The sequence below is a fragment of the Staurois parvus genome, unplaced genomic scaffold (genome assembly GCF_062004578.1).
Source record: "Staurois parvus isolate SC_StPar_1 unplaced genomic scaffold, SC_StPar_1.0 ptg000137l, whole genome shotgun sequence".
NCBI lineage: Eukaryota > Metazoa > Chordata > Amphibia > Anura > Ranidae > Staurois > Staurois parvus.
In genome coordinates this window covers 15,161,085-15,183,586 of record NW_028317933.1, presented here as the reverse complement: position 1 = coordinate 15,183,586, position 22,502 = coordinate 15,161,085, and the positions used below count along the sequence as shown (strand labels likewise).

The 22,502-nt window shown below is 41.0% G+C and overlaps 1 protein-coding gene across 1 annotated transcript; it reads right to left on the bottom strand.

The window, feature by feature from the left end:
* Positions 1-633: 633 nt before the first annotated feature.
* Positions 634-21,274, bottom strand: LOC149465857 (protein-glutamine gamma-glutamyltransferase 6-like). The gene is made up of 13 exons (XM_089673388.1): positions 21,256-21,274; positions 17,264-17,437; positions 16,875-17,093; positions 15,480-15,601; positions 13,678-13,803; positions 11,872-12,043; positions 9,390-9,525; positions 8,767-8,870; positions 7,215-7,454; positions 6,084-6,401; positions 2,875-3,032; positions 2,035-2,168; positions 634-800 (listed from the first exon to the last, which is right to left on the bottom strand). Exons 1-13 carry the CDS (start codon positions 21,272-21,274, stop codon positions 650-652), a joined length of 2,073 nt encoding a protein of 690 aa, XP_089529514.1. The 3' UTR covers positions 634-649.
* Between the last annotated feature and the right edge of the window lie 1,228 nt (positions 21,275-22,502).

Below are 22,502 nucleotides of genomic sequence, written 5' to 3'. Positions count from 1 at the left end.
GTGCAAAATAAACTGCAAAAGGTGAACCACCAATATCAATTGCTCAGTCTGCAAGCACTGGGATTGTAGTCCAGCATGCTGGAAAAATTTGTACCAAGTGAGAGCATCACATACTGGTGGCAGCAGGGCAAGATCTGACCTGCAGTTTGTCACATATTGATGAGTGGCTGGAATTGGACATCGTCACAACACCTAGCCCACTGCTTGCATTAAAGCCAAAGGCTCTTCAGAGAAGTGCCCAAGTAGGGTGGGCTATTCTCACCAGCCATGATCTGCCTATAATACATAGAGATGCAGAGGCATAGTGACAAAACCCACCCTGCAATTTAATTTTAGCATCAAGGATAAAATCACAGCCATCTTAACCAAGCAACTCACATTCCCTGATAAGATTCAAACCAACATTTACAACCGTAGGATATCTAAACAATGTGGAACTGCAAGCAAAAGTGACACTGGTTCTACATTACTACAAGATAGTAATTTGTCAGGCTACAGTTTCCCTTTGACACACACACACGACCTAAAACCTCAACTGCAATCTAGAAAAGTTGGGTTTTAGGCCAGAGCTCTTGAAAAGAAGCTACTCATTTAATTTGTGCAAAAATGAAACATTTTATTTGAGGAAGAATAACATAGCTCTGGTAGGTTATGCAGTAGACACATTAATTTGAAACATCCCCTTAATGTCCCTGAACTTCTTAGATGTAATGTCCACCAGGAGACATCTGGGGCCACTTCTGTAAGGGACAATGTTGAGATTGGTCACAGATTGCTGGTTTTGCTTCAGACAATGTATCCTGCAAATAAAAGTAGTAAGTTTGAGAGGATAAAATAAACCCCAAAACCATTTCAAGACACCCTGAAGAGCTTGCTGTACCTACTAATAGCTCAGCTGGGATATTGCTATACTGAGTTCTGACAGGGGAACTGCTTTCCCCCCCTCCAGTACACACTAGTCAATGCTGGTAGCCATTGGTTGAGAATGCTGATCAGATGAGTTTTCCAGCATGCTTATTTGGCCAGCTTCCATCAGACATGCATGTGTATACGGGCTTTTACTGAACTGCCTTATATTTGGCCCTTGTGTATGGGGCTTTAGCAGTACTATGCATTCACAGAACACCATGAGTGTGATTTGAACCATTGCAAATAAAGACCGTGATGCCCTTAACAACCAGTTTTTAAAACCTGTAAATGGGGAAGGGGGGGTTCCAGACCCCCCCCCCCCCCTGCAGTTTACTAGTCCTTTGTGGTGGCTACTGGTATCTTTCATAGGCTTGTTTGGATGTGGGCGAGGACACAGGGGTCCCATGATTTCCTATTGCCCAGGGGCCTTATGAGTGGTCAGTCCACCCCTGGTTATAAGAGCATTTTCATTTTATCAAAATTAGCCTCCACCCACTTTTCAACTACCCTCCAAATAATTTTGATTCAGGAGCAATAAATGGCAGAATCAATGAAATTTTACTAATGGCCACTTTTTTTCCCCCCTCAAACAAAAGCATGTATGATGCAGTTTCAAGTGCTCATCAGCATAGACAAGCAACTACCACACCACCCCTCACAAGGGTACTCATACAGCCTTCTAGGCTAGGCTCCCAGTGCTACAAATTTTGATCCAATTTCCAATGGGATTATATATAGTGCTACTTGGATGAAACTTTGATTCGAAAATATATATAGCTAAAATTCAGTGGAATTGCACCAAAGTAGTACAGGAACCTTCAAAAACTAGCCCAGTGCCGAATTGCATTAAAGTGAACAGACTTTGAACACAATCTAAAATTGCACTAGTGTGAATCAAGCCTTAGTGCAGAGAGATTGGGTCATTCTAGTGTATTACACAGCTATATTTAAACATAGTATAAAACAGGAATGTTGAAGGTAGAGAAACAAAAAAGTATGTTAGTCACAGAAATGGTTATATAGATATTGTGCCATTTGGCTATTACCCACAGCAAACGAGTTTTAGGGAAGGTGCTTCTTCATACACTAGTCTTTGTATTAGCTTTTTAGTATATTCAAACTTACTCAATATGGATTGGCTCTTTAACCAGCCCACTGCCTTCCACTGTCATAACAATGTTGTCAATGTCCTGGGAAATTGGATTGGTGAAAGAAATCTCTATATGGATAACCCGATTTACATGTGCTTCACCTGCTGCCTGTAAAAAAAAAAAAAAATAAATAAAAAGTTATTCCACCCAAAACTGATCTTGCATGTAGGTCTAATGTACTGGGCCAGGTTACCACATGGCTTCTATTTCTATAGGAATCAGATATCCATTCCTGCATGGTCCAGCCCTTGGGTTTTGGATGCTGGGCATTTCTCCCACCTTGGAAAAATCCCACTCATTCAGATTAAGGCTTGAAGATATATAAACAAAAAATCCAACAGGGAGAGAGTGTAGGGTCTATAGCAGGTGTACAGACTAGCCAATTCAAGGACCTTTGGAGACACACTTTAAGCTTGCCATTAAAGTGCTACTAATCCCAGGACCCTGCATTCACTATATCTTGTCTCCCACAGTGCATGGAAATGCAATTTTAGTAAACTACAGTATATACTGAAGTTTAGCAGTCTTGCAGCTTCTATAGGCTTTAACCAGTGTTCTGCTGGACACTGATTGTACAGTGTGTCCTTGACTCCTAGAGCTCATTTTACCAGTAGATGGAGTGGTGACAGTACAAGGGGAGAATCCGAAAACCAGATGAAAACAAACTTTACACAAAGTGAAGTATTAAGCCCTTAGGTTCAACAAGCATGCTTTACTGCATATACAGACTGATTTTACGGTTGTGGGTTTAGTAACCAAATTTACAACACACTTTGGAAAGACAGACTAATTAACAAGGTTTAAGTCATCATACCTTTATCATGATGGGTGGGGACCTCAGCTTCATCACTGAATCCACTAGTACTTTACCTCCTCTCTCATCTTCACACAGCGCAATAGCTTTGATCATATTATCTGTAGTTATTGCATCTTCATACTTAGCATATGGTATTGTAAAAGGTAATGTTTTCTCTACAAGTGAACATAAGATGAATCAGGTTCAATGCATTCTACTGAAGATAAAGATACCTGGGAGAGCAGATTATGTTCATGCACAACTAGACAAAAAAAAAAAAAAAAAAAAAAAAAGTACTCCTCTAAAGTTAGATATTGAGTTATTAGGGTGTATGATCATTGTACTCTGTCCTGTTTATAGTCTAGTTTCAGAGATCCTGTAATCCCACCATTCAGGTCAAAGTCTCATAGGAAGACATACTGTGTGTATTGAACATTAGGAATATTTGGATGCCTATAGGTAAATAGCAGAGACTGCTGAATTCCCTCACTCTGGGGAATCAGAGCTAGGAGAGGGCCATGATCTGTAAGGTGGAAGGGACTGTTGGGAAAATCTGACAACTCCAGTAGCATAATTCCCGATCTTAATTTTATTTTTAATAAAAAGGCACATTGCAAAAATCCCACAACAAAAACTGAAGCATTTAAAATAGTAGTACATTTTTCTTTTAGAGGTGAAAGACTCCCTCAAACTCAGGGATGCATGGCCAGAACACAGGTATTTAGCAAAAAACTGTCACTAAATGTAATAGGGAGGTGTTATTTTTTTTACAGCCCCCTCCAGTTGTCATAACTGTGACACACATAGCTGTGACAGACATCATTTATAAAGTCTTGCATGCCTGTGGTAGAAACCTCAGCTGAAAGGACAGAAACCAGTCACTACAGAGCTGAAAAGAACTTGGATGGAATAGACTTTAGAAGCAAAAGGGCAAGAGGATTTCAGGTTGTCATTTGGTGCACTGCAACTTGAGGGCACCAGTTAGCAAGACTGTCCCTTCCATGGCTAGGTTCAGATGGGTTGATAGAGCAATGCAAGGCTCAGTTACAAGATAAGGCATCAGGTACTGCCAAAACCTGGACCACAGGTAGCAGGTGAGGGTTGGATGGCCAGAGGTGACCAAAGTCATTGTTGGTAGGCATCAGGAACAGACTGAAGTTTGGCATTCCATGTGGCTCTTTGCAAGTAGGAACAGTAGTGGGCAGATGCTTCAATGCTGCATGGCAAAGAGAACACAGAACAGGCGAACACCCTACTCTGTTATGGATTTTAGTGGAAGCCCACAGCAAATATAGAAGACCCAAAAAGGCCTGGTATTTAAATGGAACTGTATAGTAGAGACTGGTAGCTTTGCTGATGGAACCTATAAATTTAGAAGCTCCCATCACCACTTAATGGTTCCAAATACACAGCTGAATACATATAAAAATGGCAGTTTCACCTGCCAAAATATTTGTCCAGTCAGCCAGTCCTGAGACTTACACAGCCTTATGAGATGGCACAGTCAGTCTAGAGACTGATGTTCTCTACTACAGAAGAGCAACACAGTTAGGCTACCAGCCTGACTGTAACCTGTGATTGGTCAATGAAAGGCCAACAGGAGCCCAATTAGGTTCTCATTTTGCTCTCTGCTGCTGTCAGCATACACAATTATGGGACATCTGATAGGCTGCTACTTTTTCCCCCCCCCCCCCCCCAACAGGGAGGGGTAAAGAACAAAACAGAAGTATGACCAGGGTCTCAGATTTTTGAATGCAGTTTATGTAGATATCAAAGTAGAGCTCCACCCACTTGGTCATCACTAATTTTAATCCTATTGCTACTACTAAATAGATTTCTTCAGTTGCTTCCTAGTTTTCATGCCTAGGCAAGTTAGGTCATACATCCCAGGAGGAGTGATGTATGAGGAGCACACCCTCCTGCCTGAGCTAAGGAGATAGAGATTCCATGAAGTAAATGCTACATGACTGCCTTTACTCAAGATGCCTACAGCCAGAAATGCAGAGGGGTGGTTTTCAAAGTGATTTCTCAGCGCAAAAATAATAAATAAATAAGATGGGTGAGTGCTCTGAATATTAAGAGGATTAGCCATTTTTGGTTTGTGGTGCTCAGATGCAGTGAAGTGCCACTTAAGTGGTCTAGTCATTAGACATACTTGAGGCTTATCCACCTGGAGTTCAGCTTAAGCAAACTTCTGCTTGGAGACTTTGATGACCTAGTACTGACCTCTAAAAATTAGATTCTTGGGCATCATGCAAATCCAAATCACATCCACAACTTTCATAGTCACTTACCGTATATTCCAGCATACAAGACTGGGTGTATAAGACGACCCCCTACTTTTCCTGTTAAAATATAGGGTTTGGGCTATACTCACTGTATAAGACTACCCCATGTCACTGCCCCCCCACATGTCACTGTTCTCCCATGTCAGTCCCCCCCTCATGTCACTGGCTCCTCACATGTCACTGTCCTCTGCATGTCATGCCCCCATATGTTACTGCCCCCCCACATGTTGTGGCCATCCATGTCACTGACCCCCCACATCACTGTCCTCCCCATGTCACTGTCCTCTCTCCGATCGATGCTCCCCAATACGCATCTTTGATCCATCCTGCTGGAGCATCGGCGGCTAGTGATCCGCGGGATCAGCAGCGTGTTTAAGTGTGATCAGCGGTGCAGCAGAAAAGGGGTTACCCGTGTCAGCTCGATGCTAATGTTAAATCAGCTTTTTAGGCCTAACACTGACATGAGCAGTTGATTCAAGGGAGACAGATCTTGCCGCTACACCGGTAAGTTTCAGCACGCTGTATACTAGCTTATAAGATGACACCCGGCATATAAGGCGACCCCTGACTTGATAAGATTTTCATGGGTTAAAAAGTCATCTTCTACGCCGGAAAAAAAATAAAATAAAAAAAGGGTGACTATCCTCAGACTTCACTTTCTGGACATTTGTTACTGGCAGCTACTTTGTGTTGAACCCAGAGAATTAGAATGACTGCCAGGAAAGTAGTAGAAATTCAGAGGCATATTTCTGACCTCCCTGTGAAAAATGCCAAGCATAGGTTTTGCTTTTATGCAGGTGCATTGAGTCAAGTATTGTGGTAATAGTCACAAGCACTGCTAAAAAGCGTCAATCCACCTAAAATGTTCATGTAGTAAAAAAGTTGGGAGAGCTGCCCCTTCAATAAAAGAATACACATTTAAAACCCATGTAAGCATACCTTCCTTAGGTTCTAGGATTACAGACTGGGCTTCAGTTAGGATCTCCTTCACTGGGGCATTAGTATATACAATGGCTTTAATAGTCATCTTGAGTTGTAGACATATCTTGACAGAACTTAGGCTTCTTAGTGTCAGTGTGAATGAGACGTCATGACCAACCTGGGGGTCACTGCTGTGTGTAAAAGCACCTTCAAAATCTGGTTTTGGTGCTGGCTCATTGGCCGAGTTGCCCCGAATAGCAGCATCAGCATTGCTGGGGAGTGCAGAGGAACAGAGCAACTTGGCCTTCTTGAAAATCTCCCTTTCTTTCTGGCTTCCTGAAAAGAGAATTTTATATTTCAGTGATGGCTCAAGTACTAAAGATATTTGGCCTGCTTAGGCTAATAAAACCAGAGGGGCTTCTAATCCTTCCCTACAAAATAAGTTTTAGCTGGCCATATACTTTAATGTAAAAGATATGATTCACCATGAAAGGCAAGCTAGATTAGCCATTACAATGGCTATACAATTGAGATATCAGTTACAGAGTGCATTGCTTTCAGTGATTTGGCCAATTGAAAGAATTGCATTGCAAGAAGTGGGCCATAATCTCAGCCAGTTCAGCAGGAACCGACCAAGATTTTAACCGTATTTTGGGCAGGTTGAACGTACCGAAATTAAAAAAAGCCAACTTGGGTACAAACCAGCCCGCCAGTTTTGTTTGCAACCACCACTAGTGGCTGTCACAGCCACTAGCAGTAATCACTGTTCTCCCACCAGGGGTGGCCTTCCTCCTGCTAGAGGACAATGTCTCGGCAGGAGGGATTCACCTTGCACTGCGTTTGTGACATTGTTGCAGAAAAGAAGTTTGCACTGTCTATGGCCTGCCTTGGCAGTAAAGCACAGCCATTGTTAGCACTGTAAAGCCACAGAGCTTGTGTATGCAATGAGCAAACAGGGACACACACACACACACACACACACACACACACACACACACACACACACACACACACACACTTTTCAAATAAGCACTGGTAGAGCTCATGGAAAAAAGCTGCATGTCCACCAGGTGCATGCCAACTTCTTGGAGAGTAGGAACACAATCCTACTTTAATATATGGTTCCATTAAAAATACAGCCGACTGTACCTTCAGTATACTTATAGTTGTCCGTTATGTCAGCACGTTCATTTGAACCAATCGCCTTGGTGCTGATAAATTTTCCAACTGCACTAGTTTGTGTGCGTATTCTTCGTTGCCCGTCATCATAAACCTCCCAGTCTACTATATCACCATTCACTTCACAAAATGTAAAAGGTGCATCGTACTTCTTGTCAACATCACCTTCCTTAATAGCGTTCACAGAACATGGTCCCAAGCGGTATGAACCTAAAAAAAAAAAAACAAAAAAAAAAAAAAAAAACACAAACAGACTAGTGGATGAAAATTTGACCAGCAGTTTCAGCTTCTGAGCAGCAATTAGTCAACCCAAACTAGTTATATGCTTCAGTTTATCATCTAATGACAATCACCAGCGTTAAATGGACTGGTAATAAGGGTCCTTTCATCTTAGACCCTAGATTGTCCTGAATCTGATGGGCTCCATCAATTCAGACTTCAGTTAGGGTCTTCTAAGACCAGCTACCTCAAGAGGATGCAGTTCATTCATAAGGTCATATCACCAATAGAAGCCCTGCTTTGCCCATTTGTTTAAAAAGGAGGGCACTCCTAATGGGTGAGAGATTAATGCTTTACAGCAATGTCCGAGGGTGGCCAAGATGGAGGGGATGCAAGGACTCCAAATAACCTTTGTACCTCCCCAATTAAAAGTTGCATCTTATATTAACTAAATGTAGCACTGCCCCCATAGGAGGTGCTGAATAGCACGAGTCCTCAGTTTTACTTCAAACCTTAAAAGAACCTTAGCCTCAAAACACTATGTTGAGTGTACAAAACATCACAGGAATTCAGGGAAATACTTAGTACTCAATAGTGCTAGATCAAAGAAAACAGGCACCAAACCAGGTAGTAAAAGGCAAACTTAACTGTCACCTAATATGGTTTGCAACTAGGCAAGCATAAAATGGATTAACAAAATGGTAACACAATTTAGCATACAAAAAGACTAACAGTAAGGACTAGGAATAAGGACATTTGGCACCCAGATCAGCATAGACAGTAGGAAGCCCAGCTCAAGTGCAGCAGTGAGCAGTATTAATGTTTAAATCTACTGAGTGCAGGACCCATATTGCCAGGTCACATTTATGTTGGTGATGCTAGTCCTAGACCCAGATGGGTATGCACTGTCCAAGAGGATGATAGTAGAGGGGGCAAGGGAACAAAGGGGCTTGCAGAATTATTGGAGGGGCAGCCTCTTTAGATGTTCTGCTGGCCATCATTGGGGGCTCTTTAATAGCATTGGTTACCAATATACATAGTGTTTGCATCACCCAACCCCACATACAACGAAGTCCTATCACACTGTGCTCATCTGCAGCAGCTCTATTCATTGACAACTGGCACCAATGGCTCATGCTGCGGCCTAACAAATCCTGTTAAATAGCTCAGTATCAAGTACACAGGCCCCTATAGAAAATAGCCTGCGATGGGGCTCAAACCCTTACCCAAGCTTTTAAATATTTAAGTAGCATGTCCCCCAGTTTGTTCAGGATGGAAAAACATCTATGCATGGTTTCCCCACCTCTACTCTCCTCTTGTGGAGTTGAATCCACAACTTGCCATCCATCATATTTGGATCCAAGATCTTTTCTGACAAACCAACCTTCATCCCACACATGGAAGTTCCTAAAAAAAAAAAAAAAAAAAAAAAAAAAAAAAAAAAAGTTAGGCTTACAGAATATTTTATGCATTTAAAAACAGTTGTTAGCCATGTACACCAGGTATTTACAAAAGCTTGCCCTTATTCTTACTGTTCAGAGTGGGGATCTGTAAAAGCCAACCATACAGATTGAAATTCAGCAGGGATCTGTTGAGTTTTGATCAGTTGTGGACAAAGTATGTAAATTTCAGGACTGGATGGAAAGATCAAATCCTTTAGGTAGAGCAGCTCACTTACCTGTAATTCGGTGTATTTAGCCATTTGTCTGGAGTTCAACTTTAATTATACACAGTAATGGTGTCAAGGACATTTCTCTCTTCCTGATACAACTACACCACCTTAATGTGATCCTGAACAAAGTTTAAATCGGGTTCATGCAGCTAAGGAAATTGCCTGTTATTACACGGTGTAACATAGTATGCAAACTAAGTCTGTTGGTTAGTTATATACCGAGAGCAGGAGTATAAAAAAAGAGCCCATCTTACCATACACTGTCATCTGAATCCTTAACATGGTTGCCATATTCATCAAAGCATCGATCTACAGTGAGATTTCCATCAGTGTCATGAGCAGAAGAAAAATTTGTGATTACACGGGCAGGGATTCCAAGGCATCTGAGCACTAGGAGAAATGTGTAAAAGTAGGAAGTTTATCAATTCTAGAGAACAGACAGCACTTTAAGCCCCGGTTCAGAACAATGCAATTTGACAGTTCGGGGGAGGGAATTTTTATATAGGTGCACATGCGGCCAGCCCACATGTCCCAGTGAGCTGCTCCGACTTTATATTCTAAGAAAAAGCATTGTGGTTTGGAATTTCCTAATCTTATGACTCATTTTCATGTGGTTCAGATAATGCAGCTCTCCTATGCTAGAACTAGGGATGGGGGGGGGGGGGGGGTGTACCTCAACGGGTTGGCATTAAGGCCCCATCTTGTCATCCATATGCTATTGGCTCCCCTATATGGCTTCCCAGTCGGTTGAGTCTTCCCATCATCTGCCCTACATTATCATATTCATTAGCGATCATTGAAAGGTGGCGGGACCGTAAGCCTTTATATTCCCTACATACCCCTCTGGCCCCATTCTTTTGTAACCCTGAATCCACACCTGGTTTAACACCAGGTGTGTGTCAATAAGATTTTACATACAAAAAAACAAACAAAAAAAAAACAAACTATATATAAATATATATCAGTGCTTGCGAGCCACTATGGTAGGATACTCAATACTGTGATTAATTTATGGTTCACTGACACTACTACACACTCATGTGTGAATATAAATTGTGTCATGCTCCAATTGTTTGCTAAAGTAATATCTATCATAAAGTATGTGTTATAAATTCAATCCAAAAAGGGATTATAAATTGTTGAAAAATGAGATATATATCCAAACAATATATTGTTGAATCTAAAATGGTGTCCACTCTGACAACGTGCAGAAAACCTGTTATATATGCGCTCCTTATTATAAGCCTAACAAATTTATGCAAAACCATAACTATAATTAAGAACACGACTTTTTAAAAAAATAAATTGGTAACAAGATTTAGAGGCCCCAAGTATTAAAAAAAAATAAAATAAATAAGTTTGGAAAATAGGCGTCAAAAGTTTAGAAAGCAGGAAAGATAGTAACACCTGCAGATAAAGGAGGAGGTATAGTGATATCTAAGGGCTCGTTCACACTTTACTTTTTCCAACTCTTGCCAAACGCCCCTATAGCATTGGTCCAGTGTTTGTGAAGCCGTTAACGCTCTGCAAACGTTCCAAAAACTCTGTATGTGTGGTTTTGCGGCAGTTGCCAAGGTTTAAAAAATGCCCACAAACGACTAATGAAGTTTGAAGGGCGGTAACGCTCTGCAACCGCACACGCCAGCCAGGCATTTGTGGAGCGGCACCATAGACTTGAATAGGAGGCTTCAACTCCTGACTTGACCAGAGGCGTCCGTTTTGCCGCCAACGCTCCCGTGTGAACAGTACTATGTGCAGAATTTACAGAGGCGTTTGGGAAGTGTTTACCGCTTTCCAAATGCTTGTCTGCTGCCAACTCTAGTGTGAACATAGCCTAACGAACATGAGTCTACTATGAACTGTAGAGTGATGTTGATACATACATGAAAACTAGATACACCCCCCCAAAAAAAAAAGTTTAATGAATAATTTTAAATTATGTCAATAAAAGGGTGGTAATTATAAATATATGCAAGTTATTCAAATTTAAAAAAAATAATGATTTTTTAAAAAATAGTTTTAATAAAGTAGTAGATACTATGATCAGAATCAACTATTCATACTAGGGTTTTAGGGTATAGTAAAATTGGGGTAGTTTTAATTATACTTACTCAACATGAGCATTTTAAATTATGAATTGTATAGGTGATTTTATTGGAATAGGTTAAAATACATATTTGAATAAAATCTTAATTTTTTGGTACATAAAAAAAGTGTTATTGTATTTTAATATATTGTTTGTTCAGACAATATATGTTATGTATTTATATTTATCAGAAATTTATAAAAACTTTTGGATTGATTTTACACTACATACACGGCTGAATTCACACAATTTCAAAGTTGCACTGGTGTGAACCAGGGCTTTAGGTTGATCCTGCAAGATAAATTTGTAAATCTCGAGTACAAAGTGGAGAAGATAAGTCAAACGTTAAAATGTGGATTTTGTATCACTGAACTGGAATTAGAACCCAGCTTGGTTCACTTTGCCATGACCCAAAGTAAACCTAAATGCAAAGTGAGAGGGGCAGCTGTGTGCCAACAATACACATCATGGAGGGTTTGAAGAGTTGAGAAGACCAAACAGCAGCATTTGTTCAAATGCCAGGATTGCCAACCAGTAAGTATGTAGTGGTTTATCCCCATTACACCATAAACAGATGTGCAGCTTTCATGCAAGGCTTTTATATAGGAAAAAAAACAAAACAAAAAAAAAAAAAAAAAAACCACACAAACCTGTGCAAAGGACCCCTCCATATACCCAGCACTGTCCATATCCGACAGGTCCACTTTCATTCCATTGACGGAGAATGGAAACACTTCCATTCCATTTTGTAGGTTCTACTCCGTCGTCATAATCGCCACCCCAATTTCCAATGATAATTCCATCATCATCTTCGCTGTTAACCTATAAGAGTGAGAGTGTTACATCTCCTGTTGTCCATAACCAGGATTCACAAGAAAAACCCCACAAATACCAAGCCATTAATCCAAAACAACTTTGTGAAAAAGGCAATTCAACAGTTTACGGAAACAGTGACTTGGGCTCCTGGAGGACCAAGGAGACCCCACCACCCTTCATGGTTATATCGCTTCCCTGTGTACCTGACTGGCAATTATACCAACTATTCTGACCATACAATTAGGGCTTGGACTGTGTCCTGGACCCCTTGGCATGCTGTGCATAGTGGAACTATGTGCAGGGGTGAATTCCAGCATGTGGTGTCAAGAAGCAATTTTCTTTTACAGGTTTCCTGCCATAAACTATTGTTTGCTGTAATTAAGTTTAGGTGATAAGCCCTCACTTTCCTTAATTACCTGCACAGTCCAGACTGCTAGATGCCAGGAAGGAATCCATTGTCTTGTGTTTTTTTTGTTCATGTAATGTAATCATCCACTGGGACTTGTAACATGTGCCATGCATGTCTAGGCACATAACATGTAATGCAAATTCTGGTAATTGCACTGCATTTTGCGATCTGTTTCGGGGGGGGGGGGGGGGGGGGGGGGGTCGTTAATATTGACACCTGTACCAGATCGCATGGACGCCATGCGATAGCAAATCCTGTTTCCGGCACTGCATTAGTGTGTGAACCAGGGCTAAATGCTGTGCAGTTTAATAAGTCAGCCCCGTTTTACTCCCAACATTGGTTGTTGGATGCTTGGTGTAACTTTGGATATCTCCACCAAACCACAGCTTCCTCCACTCTGGATCCAGAATATAGCAGTCAGGGCAATGTCACTGGTGCGACACCTATCGTTAATCCCAGTTATACTACAACCATCAATTCAGTTTTTTACTAGCTTAATGAGGGACAGCCAAGTTGCCAAAGAGTTTCACAGAGTCCCAATTGCTTCATCAGGTCTAAGATGTGCAGAAATACTTATTTACTTGCTAGAAAATGGATCTTGAAGTTTCTACATGAAACACCAGAAAGTACTCAAATAATGGCAAAAGGTTAGCACCTCTATGAAGCAATGCTAGCGTAGAAGTCAGATGTTGGAGGTCATTGAAACATTTCACTGTGGGCAAACTTAAAGAATTTAAAGTGTGGGCTTTAATAAGTGTCATACCTTGCTCCATGGCCAGATCTAGGGAGTTCTGGGGTAGGCTATGCCCCCCCAGATTAGTTCCCCCAAAGCCAACCCTAGCCTTCCACTATACTGTTCTCAGTTATGCATTGTGTGGGGAGGAGTCAAGGCTGTGTGCAGTGCAGGGATGAGAGATGAAGCTGTGCCAGTCTTCCACCAGCGAGGTGGTCAGAAGAAGGAAAGAAAAGAACTTGCTGTACTAGATGTGATTTTAGTAAAGCAATCTCCCCACTGTACCATTGTTTAGTGTCTTATGTAGAGCTGCTTCTTCTGCAAGTCCATGGTCACCCCAAGGGGCAAATCATTGATGCCCTTGGCTCAAGGAACAGGGGTTAAAGGATGCTTGGTTAAAAATCTGTGGGGAACAGTACTGGAGCATTGGCTTTAAGACCCTAGTGTTTGCTAGCAGCTGTAGTCTACAGCTAGGCCTTTCAACATCAGTGTACTAACCATAGCACTCAATATCCTTGACACGTAGACAGGGTCTCCCCTGAGAGATGCATCTTTAGCAGCACGTCTGTACTCGATACTACTGTTCAGAATTTTTAAGCAGATTTCCAAGATTCCTTTTTCAAACTGAAATATTTAAAGAGATAGCTTCAAAAGACAATGAAAATCGATAACACTCCACCCTCCCCATTTCCTACCTTAAGACTGGAAGTAACCTCAGATACTTCATGTTTAAACATATACCAAGTAATTCACAAGTGTAACCATTTACCTCTCCAAGAGTTCACAGTAAGTAAATTCCTTTTCTAAATTAGACGGCATGCACCATTTTTTCCCCCCAGGACTATCATCTACTCCCTCATCTAGAACGCTGACCCACAAGTAAAATCATGGTGCCTGTGTAGTAGTTTATGCTCTTGGCAGTCTGTGCAGCAGTGGAAGATGGCTCCTATAGGAGTGAGGAAGCTCATTAAAACTGATGCACTTGTGCATGGTAGCCAGCTTTTAACTTCAGCTTGTTCAATTAAGCTTTGGGACTAAAAACCTGGAAGTGGATTGGTTTCTATGCAGTGCTGCACCAGATTTTCCATGCTCCAGTTGAAGTAAATCTTTTCCAATGCATAGGTGTGGCCAGCAGAAAGATTAAGGGCAAGTGTTGATGGTCTTGTTTGTGTCATAACCGCTTCTCTCCTCATGCAAGTCTATAGGAGTGCAAAAGCATCCCAAAGCAGACCAACAGCACCTGCAATTAAAGCTGACATCTCAAAAACCTCAAATTCATGCTGCAATTGTAGCCAAAAGCCAAACACTGGCCCCTAAACCATCCAGTAGGCCACATCTGCATCTGGTGCAGGAGATATTGATACGTTAAATCAGGATGCCAGCAGGCAGGAGTACATTTGAAAGTGGCCTCACTTTTACGGACACCAAAATTACCTCAACGCAAGACTCAGTCACACAGGGATGACACAGATTGTTGCAAGATAAAAGTCTGTATTGGCAAACCAAAAAGTAGACAAACATGATAAATCAGATCAACACATGAGAAATCAGAGTGGTACAACAGCGATACCCAGGTACCCCTAGGAGTGGATTTGGAGTGTACTGCAGTACTAAGCATAAACTAACTATAGCCTGGAGAGGTTGTGCCTCAAGTGACCGAGAAAGCTTAGGAGACTAGTTCACCTGCAAATCATATGTAGCGATTGGATGCCATATAGTAATGCAAACCATAGACTGGGAGAAAACCAGCTTTTTTTATTTAAAAAAAAAAAAAAAAAAAAAAAAGTCAGCTGATTTTCGTCCTGTCTACGGCCAGCAAATATAATCGTGAAGTGTCCCTGCAGAGAGCTCCACTACTATATTTGACATTTACAGTAAAATTATAGCAAAGTTGCAACATTGTATCTATTTGTATCCAAATAGAAACATCTGTATCCAAAATGGCTACAAATAGATACAATGTCGCAACTTTGCTATACTTTTAAATGTCAAATATAATAGCGGACGGAGCACTCTGCAGGGACACTTCATTATGACATTTAAAAGTACAGATGTTCTTTGTCTTCATCTTCTTGCAGGTCACGGCTCATGCGCATTTTTTTAATCTGTAAAAAGATCGGCCAATTTGCCCATCATTGCCGTGAAAATCGTCCGATCTTCAAATTCAGCAGTTTTTCCAAACTTTACCGATTTAAAAAAAAAAAAAAAAAGTTAACAGGTTGGCCAATGTTTCATGTATTATTGTAAACCACTTTAAAAGCAGCCAAACTGCTTCATAGATTTTGAGCCTCTGCAATTACCTGGCCAAACTCCCAGGGTCGCTGTGGAGGGTCTTCACTTGCATTGCCATAGAAAATTGTGCCATGCTCATTGAGAACATACTCCTTCCTTGCAGCATCATCCTTCATGTGCACCGTGTCATCTAGGTGGAGGGAAGCAAAGTAAAATTTAGGAGATTACATGCAATTTAGTGAACCTACTCATTGGTTGAGTGGAACCTGTAACTAAAGGTTCCAGGTCTAATGCCATCCCAAAGAAAAAAAAAAAAAAAAAGCCACCAAGGGTTACTTGCCTCTAGTCCTGTTAGGCACTGCTGGATTTTTCTTTCAACAGACTATACCTGAACAATGTACTTGTATGGAAGGCTGAATCTCTACAAGGTGGGAGACCCTATAATCTGTCAGGACCATATCTAATCTGTCAGATTTGGGGGCCCACACACAAGTTCTCTTTTCCTTGCCTAGTTCCCGACATCTTTGTGGCTGCAAATGTGTATTTGGGTGGCCTTTTGCAATTTTATTCATAGAACACTTTAATGTATGCAAAATCCCAGGGCCAGTTGCAAACAGTGATGCTAAACGACACAGACATCTGCACTGGATGCAGACATCAAACACTCCTTGGTGCCACACGTGAGGGAGTACATCCAGGTTTACTTCAATCCCCCCCACATCAGATTCCTTCCCTTTAGAATTAACACTATCACAAGCACAGATACAGGTTGATTAGGTTTATTAAAAAAAAAAAAAAAAAAAAAAAAAAAAAAAAGGGGAACGTCAGGAATATTTTGCTAGATCACTTCATGCTGGCCCTTTTGCAGGTATAGCCATGCAAAAAGCATTCTAGACACACACTAGAGTTCATTCTGACCACCAGAAGATTTACTGCTGCTCTGGGCTTTAGCAAAATTGCAGCCTCCAGTGAGAAGAAACAGGACCAATGCTGGAGGCAGTTTAAAGCACACCAATTTTGTTAGCATAAATAATGTGGAATGCATGTTCCTTGCTAAAGAGGATCAAGTTGTTATGGGTAATGGTCTACTTTAAATAAGGCAACTCCTGCACAGAGGACTAATCCAGCTAGGAAGTGTAGTCAGACTTGATATCTTGCAGCTGGAACTAGGAGCCCAAGAAGAGTAACAAGGTGATGGAAGACTGCCTAACAGTGCCAGGATTTGATTATAACCATTAGGTCTCCTGTTGTACTGAAGCAATGAGACCATTTTATGAAAGTATGGCGATTTGACATTTTTCTTAATTCTATGTTCTGCTTCTTCCTCTTACAGTGTGACCAATGCTCTTTTACCCAGCCAAATTGTTGGCACAGCATACAAAAAGGAACAGCCAGTAAATAACCCAAGGACACATTTTAGTACAGCAAGATTATTTCATTAGATGTACACATTTTGCACATACCTGTACACCAAGGATTAAAAAGCAATATGTATTCTCCACAGCTGTGGAATATATGACTCCATCCACTCTTGATCTGATAACCCATACGGTAATGTCCAATAGCTGCGTCAGCCGGTGAGTTGATAGTGATTACCATGGAATGGTCACTGTTGGTTTTGCAGGTGGCATGCCAAGATTTTTCATTGCTAGAGCTGAGGATTATTTTAGAGCTTGACCTGCCTGTTAAAAACGTAACAATTACAAGATAACAGCAACTCAATTAGCTAGTACACCAATTCTGCATTAATGCCTTTTCAATTGGAGCAAAAATATGCTTAAAAACAGTAATAAAAAGTTATATAGTGCTGGGTTCCAGGGGAAAAAAAAAAAAAAAAAAAAAGACACATTACCTGCCTGAGTCCACCATTTCAGATTGTCTTCGGGTTGCACGGCCCTGTTGAACATGACTTTTATGCTGAAAATCTGTCCTCTCCTTACAACAAGCTTTTCAATCATGTACTCATTGGTCCTATGTGCAATAGCATTTGAGCTTCGCTGAAGGTCCAGGTTTAGAACCTGTAAGGCTAGGAGGGAGATGAGTAAAGCAAGCCTGTCATTCAGCTCTGAGCAAATTCAATGGCAGCACATACAAATATGGTCACATAATAATCCTTAGACCTGTATAAGTGCACACTCTGAACTGGAGAGGAAGAAAGGTTTAAAAAGGACACAGTTTTTGTACTTTTTACCATACCCAAACTTTGCATCACCACCATAAAATGGCTCACTTTTATGCTTCTTGCATACTACAGTTCTCTAAAAAAATTGTAACCGATCTAAAATGCAGCCCTTTGTTTACAATGTGCCTGTACACAGGTGCATATTCTTGGAAAAAAAAAAAAAAAGAAAAATGTGACTACTTAATCCTATGGAACTCTTCATTTTGTTTTTTTTTGTTTTTTTTTTAAACATGAAAGCAGATCAGTGTGAAAACAGCCTAAAGTATAACTTCACCTTAGGTGTAGCACCCTCTACATTTCATTAACTGTACTAGTTTGGCTCACAAAAGTAGCCAACATGAGCATGTTTGTGGGGTTCAAGCCTCTGTCATCTCCCCCTGGTTCTGGACGTTTCCAGAAGCTTCTAGAAGCTAGTGGGCAGGGATCTGAACATTCATGGAAGTTTGACCAATCCCCAGGCAGGAGGCCTGGTGGTAAGATCTGCCAATAAATATTGGCGAGCCTGGCCAACAGGGAGTTAATTGCCGAGTTGAGGTTCGTGAGGCCTGGATGGGACCCTGGAGCTGGGGGGTCCGCTGCCAGGTAGGAGCAGAGGAAGGAATTAAAGGAGCAGTTTGATCAGAGGATCTTCACCACCCTTCAGTTTCATCCAGGAGATACCATGTATTGCAAGGGAAGGACTCATACAGCAGGAGGCCTCAACAGCAGTCTTTACCGGCAGCAGAATTTCAAGGGACAGTGAGTAACTCCACTTTCACCACCCAAAGCCTATAGGAGAGGCAGCCAAGTGCAACACCCGGCTAGCCATCTGTGAGGGACATTACTGTCAACCTTCACCCCTGCTTGGGATGACCTTTTGCCAGTGCTGGGATTGGAAGTGCTTTGCCAGTCTTTTGAAAGAGTGTAGCCACAGTAGTTTTTTTTTTTTTTTTTTTAAAAACCTTACAAGGAAGATTGCAGCCCCTAGTGCAATATCCAGCTACCTTTCAGAGGGACACCATAATGTTCCCTTCTACCCTTGCTTGGGGATTTCTCAATTGAATAAAATAAAACATGACACCTGCCCCAGTCTATAACTGGCTTATGAAGCAAGGACTACGTGAACTGGGCAACACATGTCAGTAAAAAGATTAAAAAAAAAAAAAAAAAAAAAAAAAGAATTCCAACACACTAAGTTTCACATAAACCAATTTACATGCATTGGGGTGTGTTTTTTTTTTTTTTAGCATAGACATAGCAAGATACATTTGGGCCTAAAAATTTTATTTACTGGACATGTTTAACCACTTGCCTACCAGGAACTTATACCCCCTTTATTGCCCTGGCTAATTTTCAGCGCTATCAGATTTCAGATGACAATTGCGAGGTGATGCAACACTGTACTCATGAAATTATTTTTTTGATACAGAGAGCTCTCTTTTGGTGGTATTTAATCACCTCTGGGGTTTTTTTTTTATTTTTCACTAAACAAACCAAAAACTACTGAAATTAAAAAAAGTTTCATAGTTTGTTATAAAATTTTGTAAATAAGTGATTTCTCCTTCACTGATGTGCGCTAATGAGGCTGCAGTGATGGGCACTGGTAGGTGGCAACAATGGGCACTGACAAGCATCACTGATGGGGCTACACTGATCATCAGTGCCCTAATGATCAGTGTAGATGTCTCCTTCAAGGAATGCCGATTACCTGCTCTCCTCTCGAGCTGTCAGCACAACAGCTCGTGTTGAGAGAAATGCTGATAACCGACATTTCCTTATTTACATGCGATCAGCTGTGATTGGACACAGCTGATCACTAGACAGAGCCACACTTTCTGCTGATACACCGTGTCCGAGGGACGCAGCGCACCACAGATTGCCGCGCACGTGTGGTTAGACTGGGAGGACATCATGACATCCACCCAGAATAAGAGCCGCCTTGCGCCCATCATTTCCTTATATGGTGGGTGGGAAGCGGTTAATAGCAAAAAGTCAAACTTTCCCTCAAAATTGTCAGCCTGTGTTTATAGTGCAAAACATGCACAGGCAAATACCACCGAAAGAAAGCTCTATTTGTGGGGGGCCTGCAGTGTTGCAAGACAGCACAATTGTCAGTTAAAGTAACGCAGCTCTGCATCTCAAAAAAAAAAAAAAAAAAAAAAAAAAAGAAATTGGTCAGGGAAAGGGAGGGGGGGGGGGGGGGGGGTAAATCCTCTGGAGGGCAAGTGGTTAAAACCAAAACATTAATGACAGGTTCTGTGGCTGATTAAGGTGGTAATTAAACTCAGTAAGTTATCTGCATTAAATTAGCCTCAGTCACTGTAATAGGTATTTGGTTTTAAAGTGATGAAGTGGCAACTCTACTCTGGTGGCCAACACAACCAGCTTGATGGTCAATAAAAATTGTGTATTTTCAGTAAGCCCATAGAGTATGCTGGCTAATTATTGCAGTGTTTGCCTAGGGCTGCACAGGTAGTAATGTAATAACCATCTTGAACAATAAAGACCATGCACATCAGGATGAATTGCTCAATACAGATTTAGCACAGTGGGGTTGATTCACGAAAACTGGAGAGTGCAAACTCTGCTGCAGCTGTCCATGGTAGCCAATCAGCTTCTAACTTCAGCTTGTTCAGTTAAGCTACTAAAGACAAGCCTCCTCCCACCCCCCAAAAGGGAGAGTTATTACCCCTATCGGATTTATTGTAACCATCTGTATCTAACTGTGGAGATTTCCCATTCACTTCCTGTCCCATAGCCAAACAGGAAGAGAGGAAATCCCTGCAGATTAAGGAATTCCCCAAGGACCCCCAGGTCATCAGAACTAGTGTCCCCATTTGAGGATTTCCCCTCCATTACTTTCCAAAACTTAGGATTTTCTTTCACTTTCATTGATAATGGCAAACAGAACAAGGGTGAATCTCAAACACAGACGCAACAACCACACACAGGTTCTTATCCTTTTCCATGATCCAAAAACTGTAAAAAAGTTTCACCTTTAGTTATACTTTAAGGCTAGGTTCACACCTATGCAGTTTGCATTTCTTTTTTCCTCTCAACTTCTTAGTGGGCAGAATAAATCCACACACAAAAAAAAAAAAGTCCCATAGGTAATCATGTTAAATGGACCTAAACTAGGAGGTGTTGGCAGGGGACCCCCCCACTGGCAGCCAATAGATTTCTATACACAGCTGCACCAGATTGGGTATTCTCCAGTTTAAGTAAATCAATCCCAATGACAAGCTGAAATCTATCCCTCTTCCCAATAGCCCCAGTTCACACCAATGTGATACACTGGGTAAAAAGGAAAAAGGTATTTAATCCTGTTTTAATCTGACCACATATTGGGTGTAACACTTCATGGGTTAAGAAGCCTTTTTAGGCCCAGGCACCAGCCCAGTAGGGTCTTCACAAACAGTGCTGACCATTTGTGCAATTTACAGGTGCACATCCATGTCAGACCCGGCCTCCTTCACCAGTTTGTGACAAATGGTTGGGTAATCTCACACTATCACTGTACAGGGCTTCAGGGGGAAATTAAAACTTATCCCCCCCCCCAAAAAAAAAAACAAACAAAAACCAAACAAGCAAATCCTAGCACTGTTTCAGCTCTTACTACACATGGGCAATCCTAGCTAACCTACTGCTTGTCAGTCTCCACACAGGGTTGGCATGTTACTCACTTTTCACTGCAACAGGCATGATTGCTTTGTTCCCCGCACTGCAGAGCACTGACTATGGGGATTCCAGGTGAGCTTAAGTTGCCTAAAAGGGAGAGATACAAAACCTGAAGTGGACGAAGGCTCAGAGGTCTTGAAAGGTGTAGGAATGGAGCCTGTGAGATGTGTAAATCCTGAACAGGACTTTTCCAGGCTCCCTGTGAGACACTCTGCTACATATCAACACCCCCCAGCAAGGGTGACCCCAGGACAATCCGTCTACATTTCCCATCTTAGTGCCTGGTCTTTTCTTCTGTGAAAGAATAATCAAAACTACTGGTTCAGCCGTCCATTTTTTTTCTGGGACATCAATTGGAGAGGCGCATAGTCAGTCACCAGGTCAAAATGGCATCTTAACAAACAATATCTTGGTGCATCCAATGCCCATTTTATAGCTTAACATTCTTTTCAATCTTAGCTTTTTATTCTTGTATATTAAAGCGGCATTAAACCCAAAACCAAAAATGTAATATATTTCACTTACCAGTCATTAGATGTGGTGGCTGCATTAATTTTCTTTTTTTCGGCTTTTCCCCTCTGTTTTTATCTGGTGATCTGGCCAGTACCACACCTCCTGTATTAGAGTGCCTCCACTCTGGATGGAGGAGCACAGGGGGCACCTATAGCAGCAGCATTTTTAGTCTAGGGGAAGGGGAGTGTTAAGTGTACTCCAGGATTTAAAAAAGTAACAAATTGAAGGCAAACTCCAGCTAACACTTTATAATCAGTTACAGCAAGACGTTTTTTCTTTTTTGGTTTTATATAAATAAATAATTGATCACTGATCATTGTAAGCACTCTGTTTGCTTTCATTTTGGATTCATTCATATTAATTTTGTTTAGTCATTATGTTAGAATGATTCTTTTACAAAATGTGTTTCATATGTTCAGATTTGTAATGTGTATTCATTATTTTCAACACCATTTGAAATTCATATTTCAAATTTCAGAAGATGGCTCTATTGGTTCTATTTTATTCTATTCTATTTTAATCTAATCTATTCTATTTTTTATTCTATTCTATTATTTTCTGTCCTATTATTATTTTCCTTTCTATTCTATTCTTTTTTATTCTATTATAACTCATTCTTTTATATTCTACTCTGTTCTGTTCAATTCTATTCTAGTTTATTCTATTCTATTCTTTTCTCTTCTAATCTTTAAAGCAGCCTAAGTAGGAATCATCATCTTATTTCACTTTTATACCTTAC

What these genes read in the sequence shown, in the direction of transcription:
- LOC149465857 (XM_089673388.1), bottom strand. An exon ending in GATTCAGATGACAGTGTATG is followed by an intron (nt 8,871 to 9,389) that starts GTAAGATGGGCT and finishes TTTTTTTTTTAG; the next exon opens with GAACTTCCATGTGTGGGATG. An exon ending in AAAGAGCCAATCCATATTGA is followed by an intron (nt 801 to 2,034) that starts GTAAGTTTGAAT and finishes TTTTATTTGCAG; the next exon opens with GATACATTGTCTGAAGCAAA.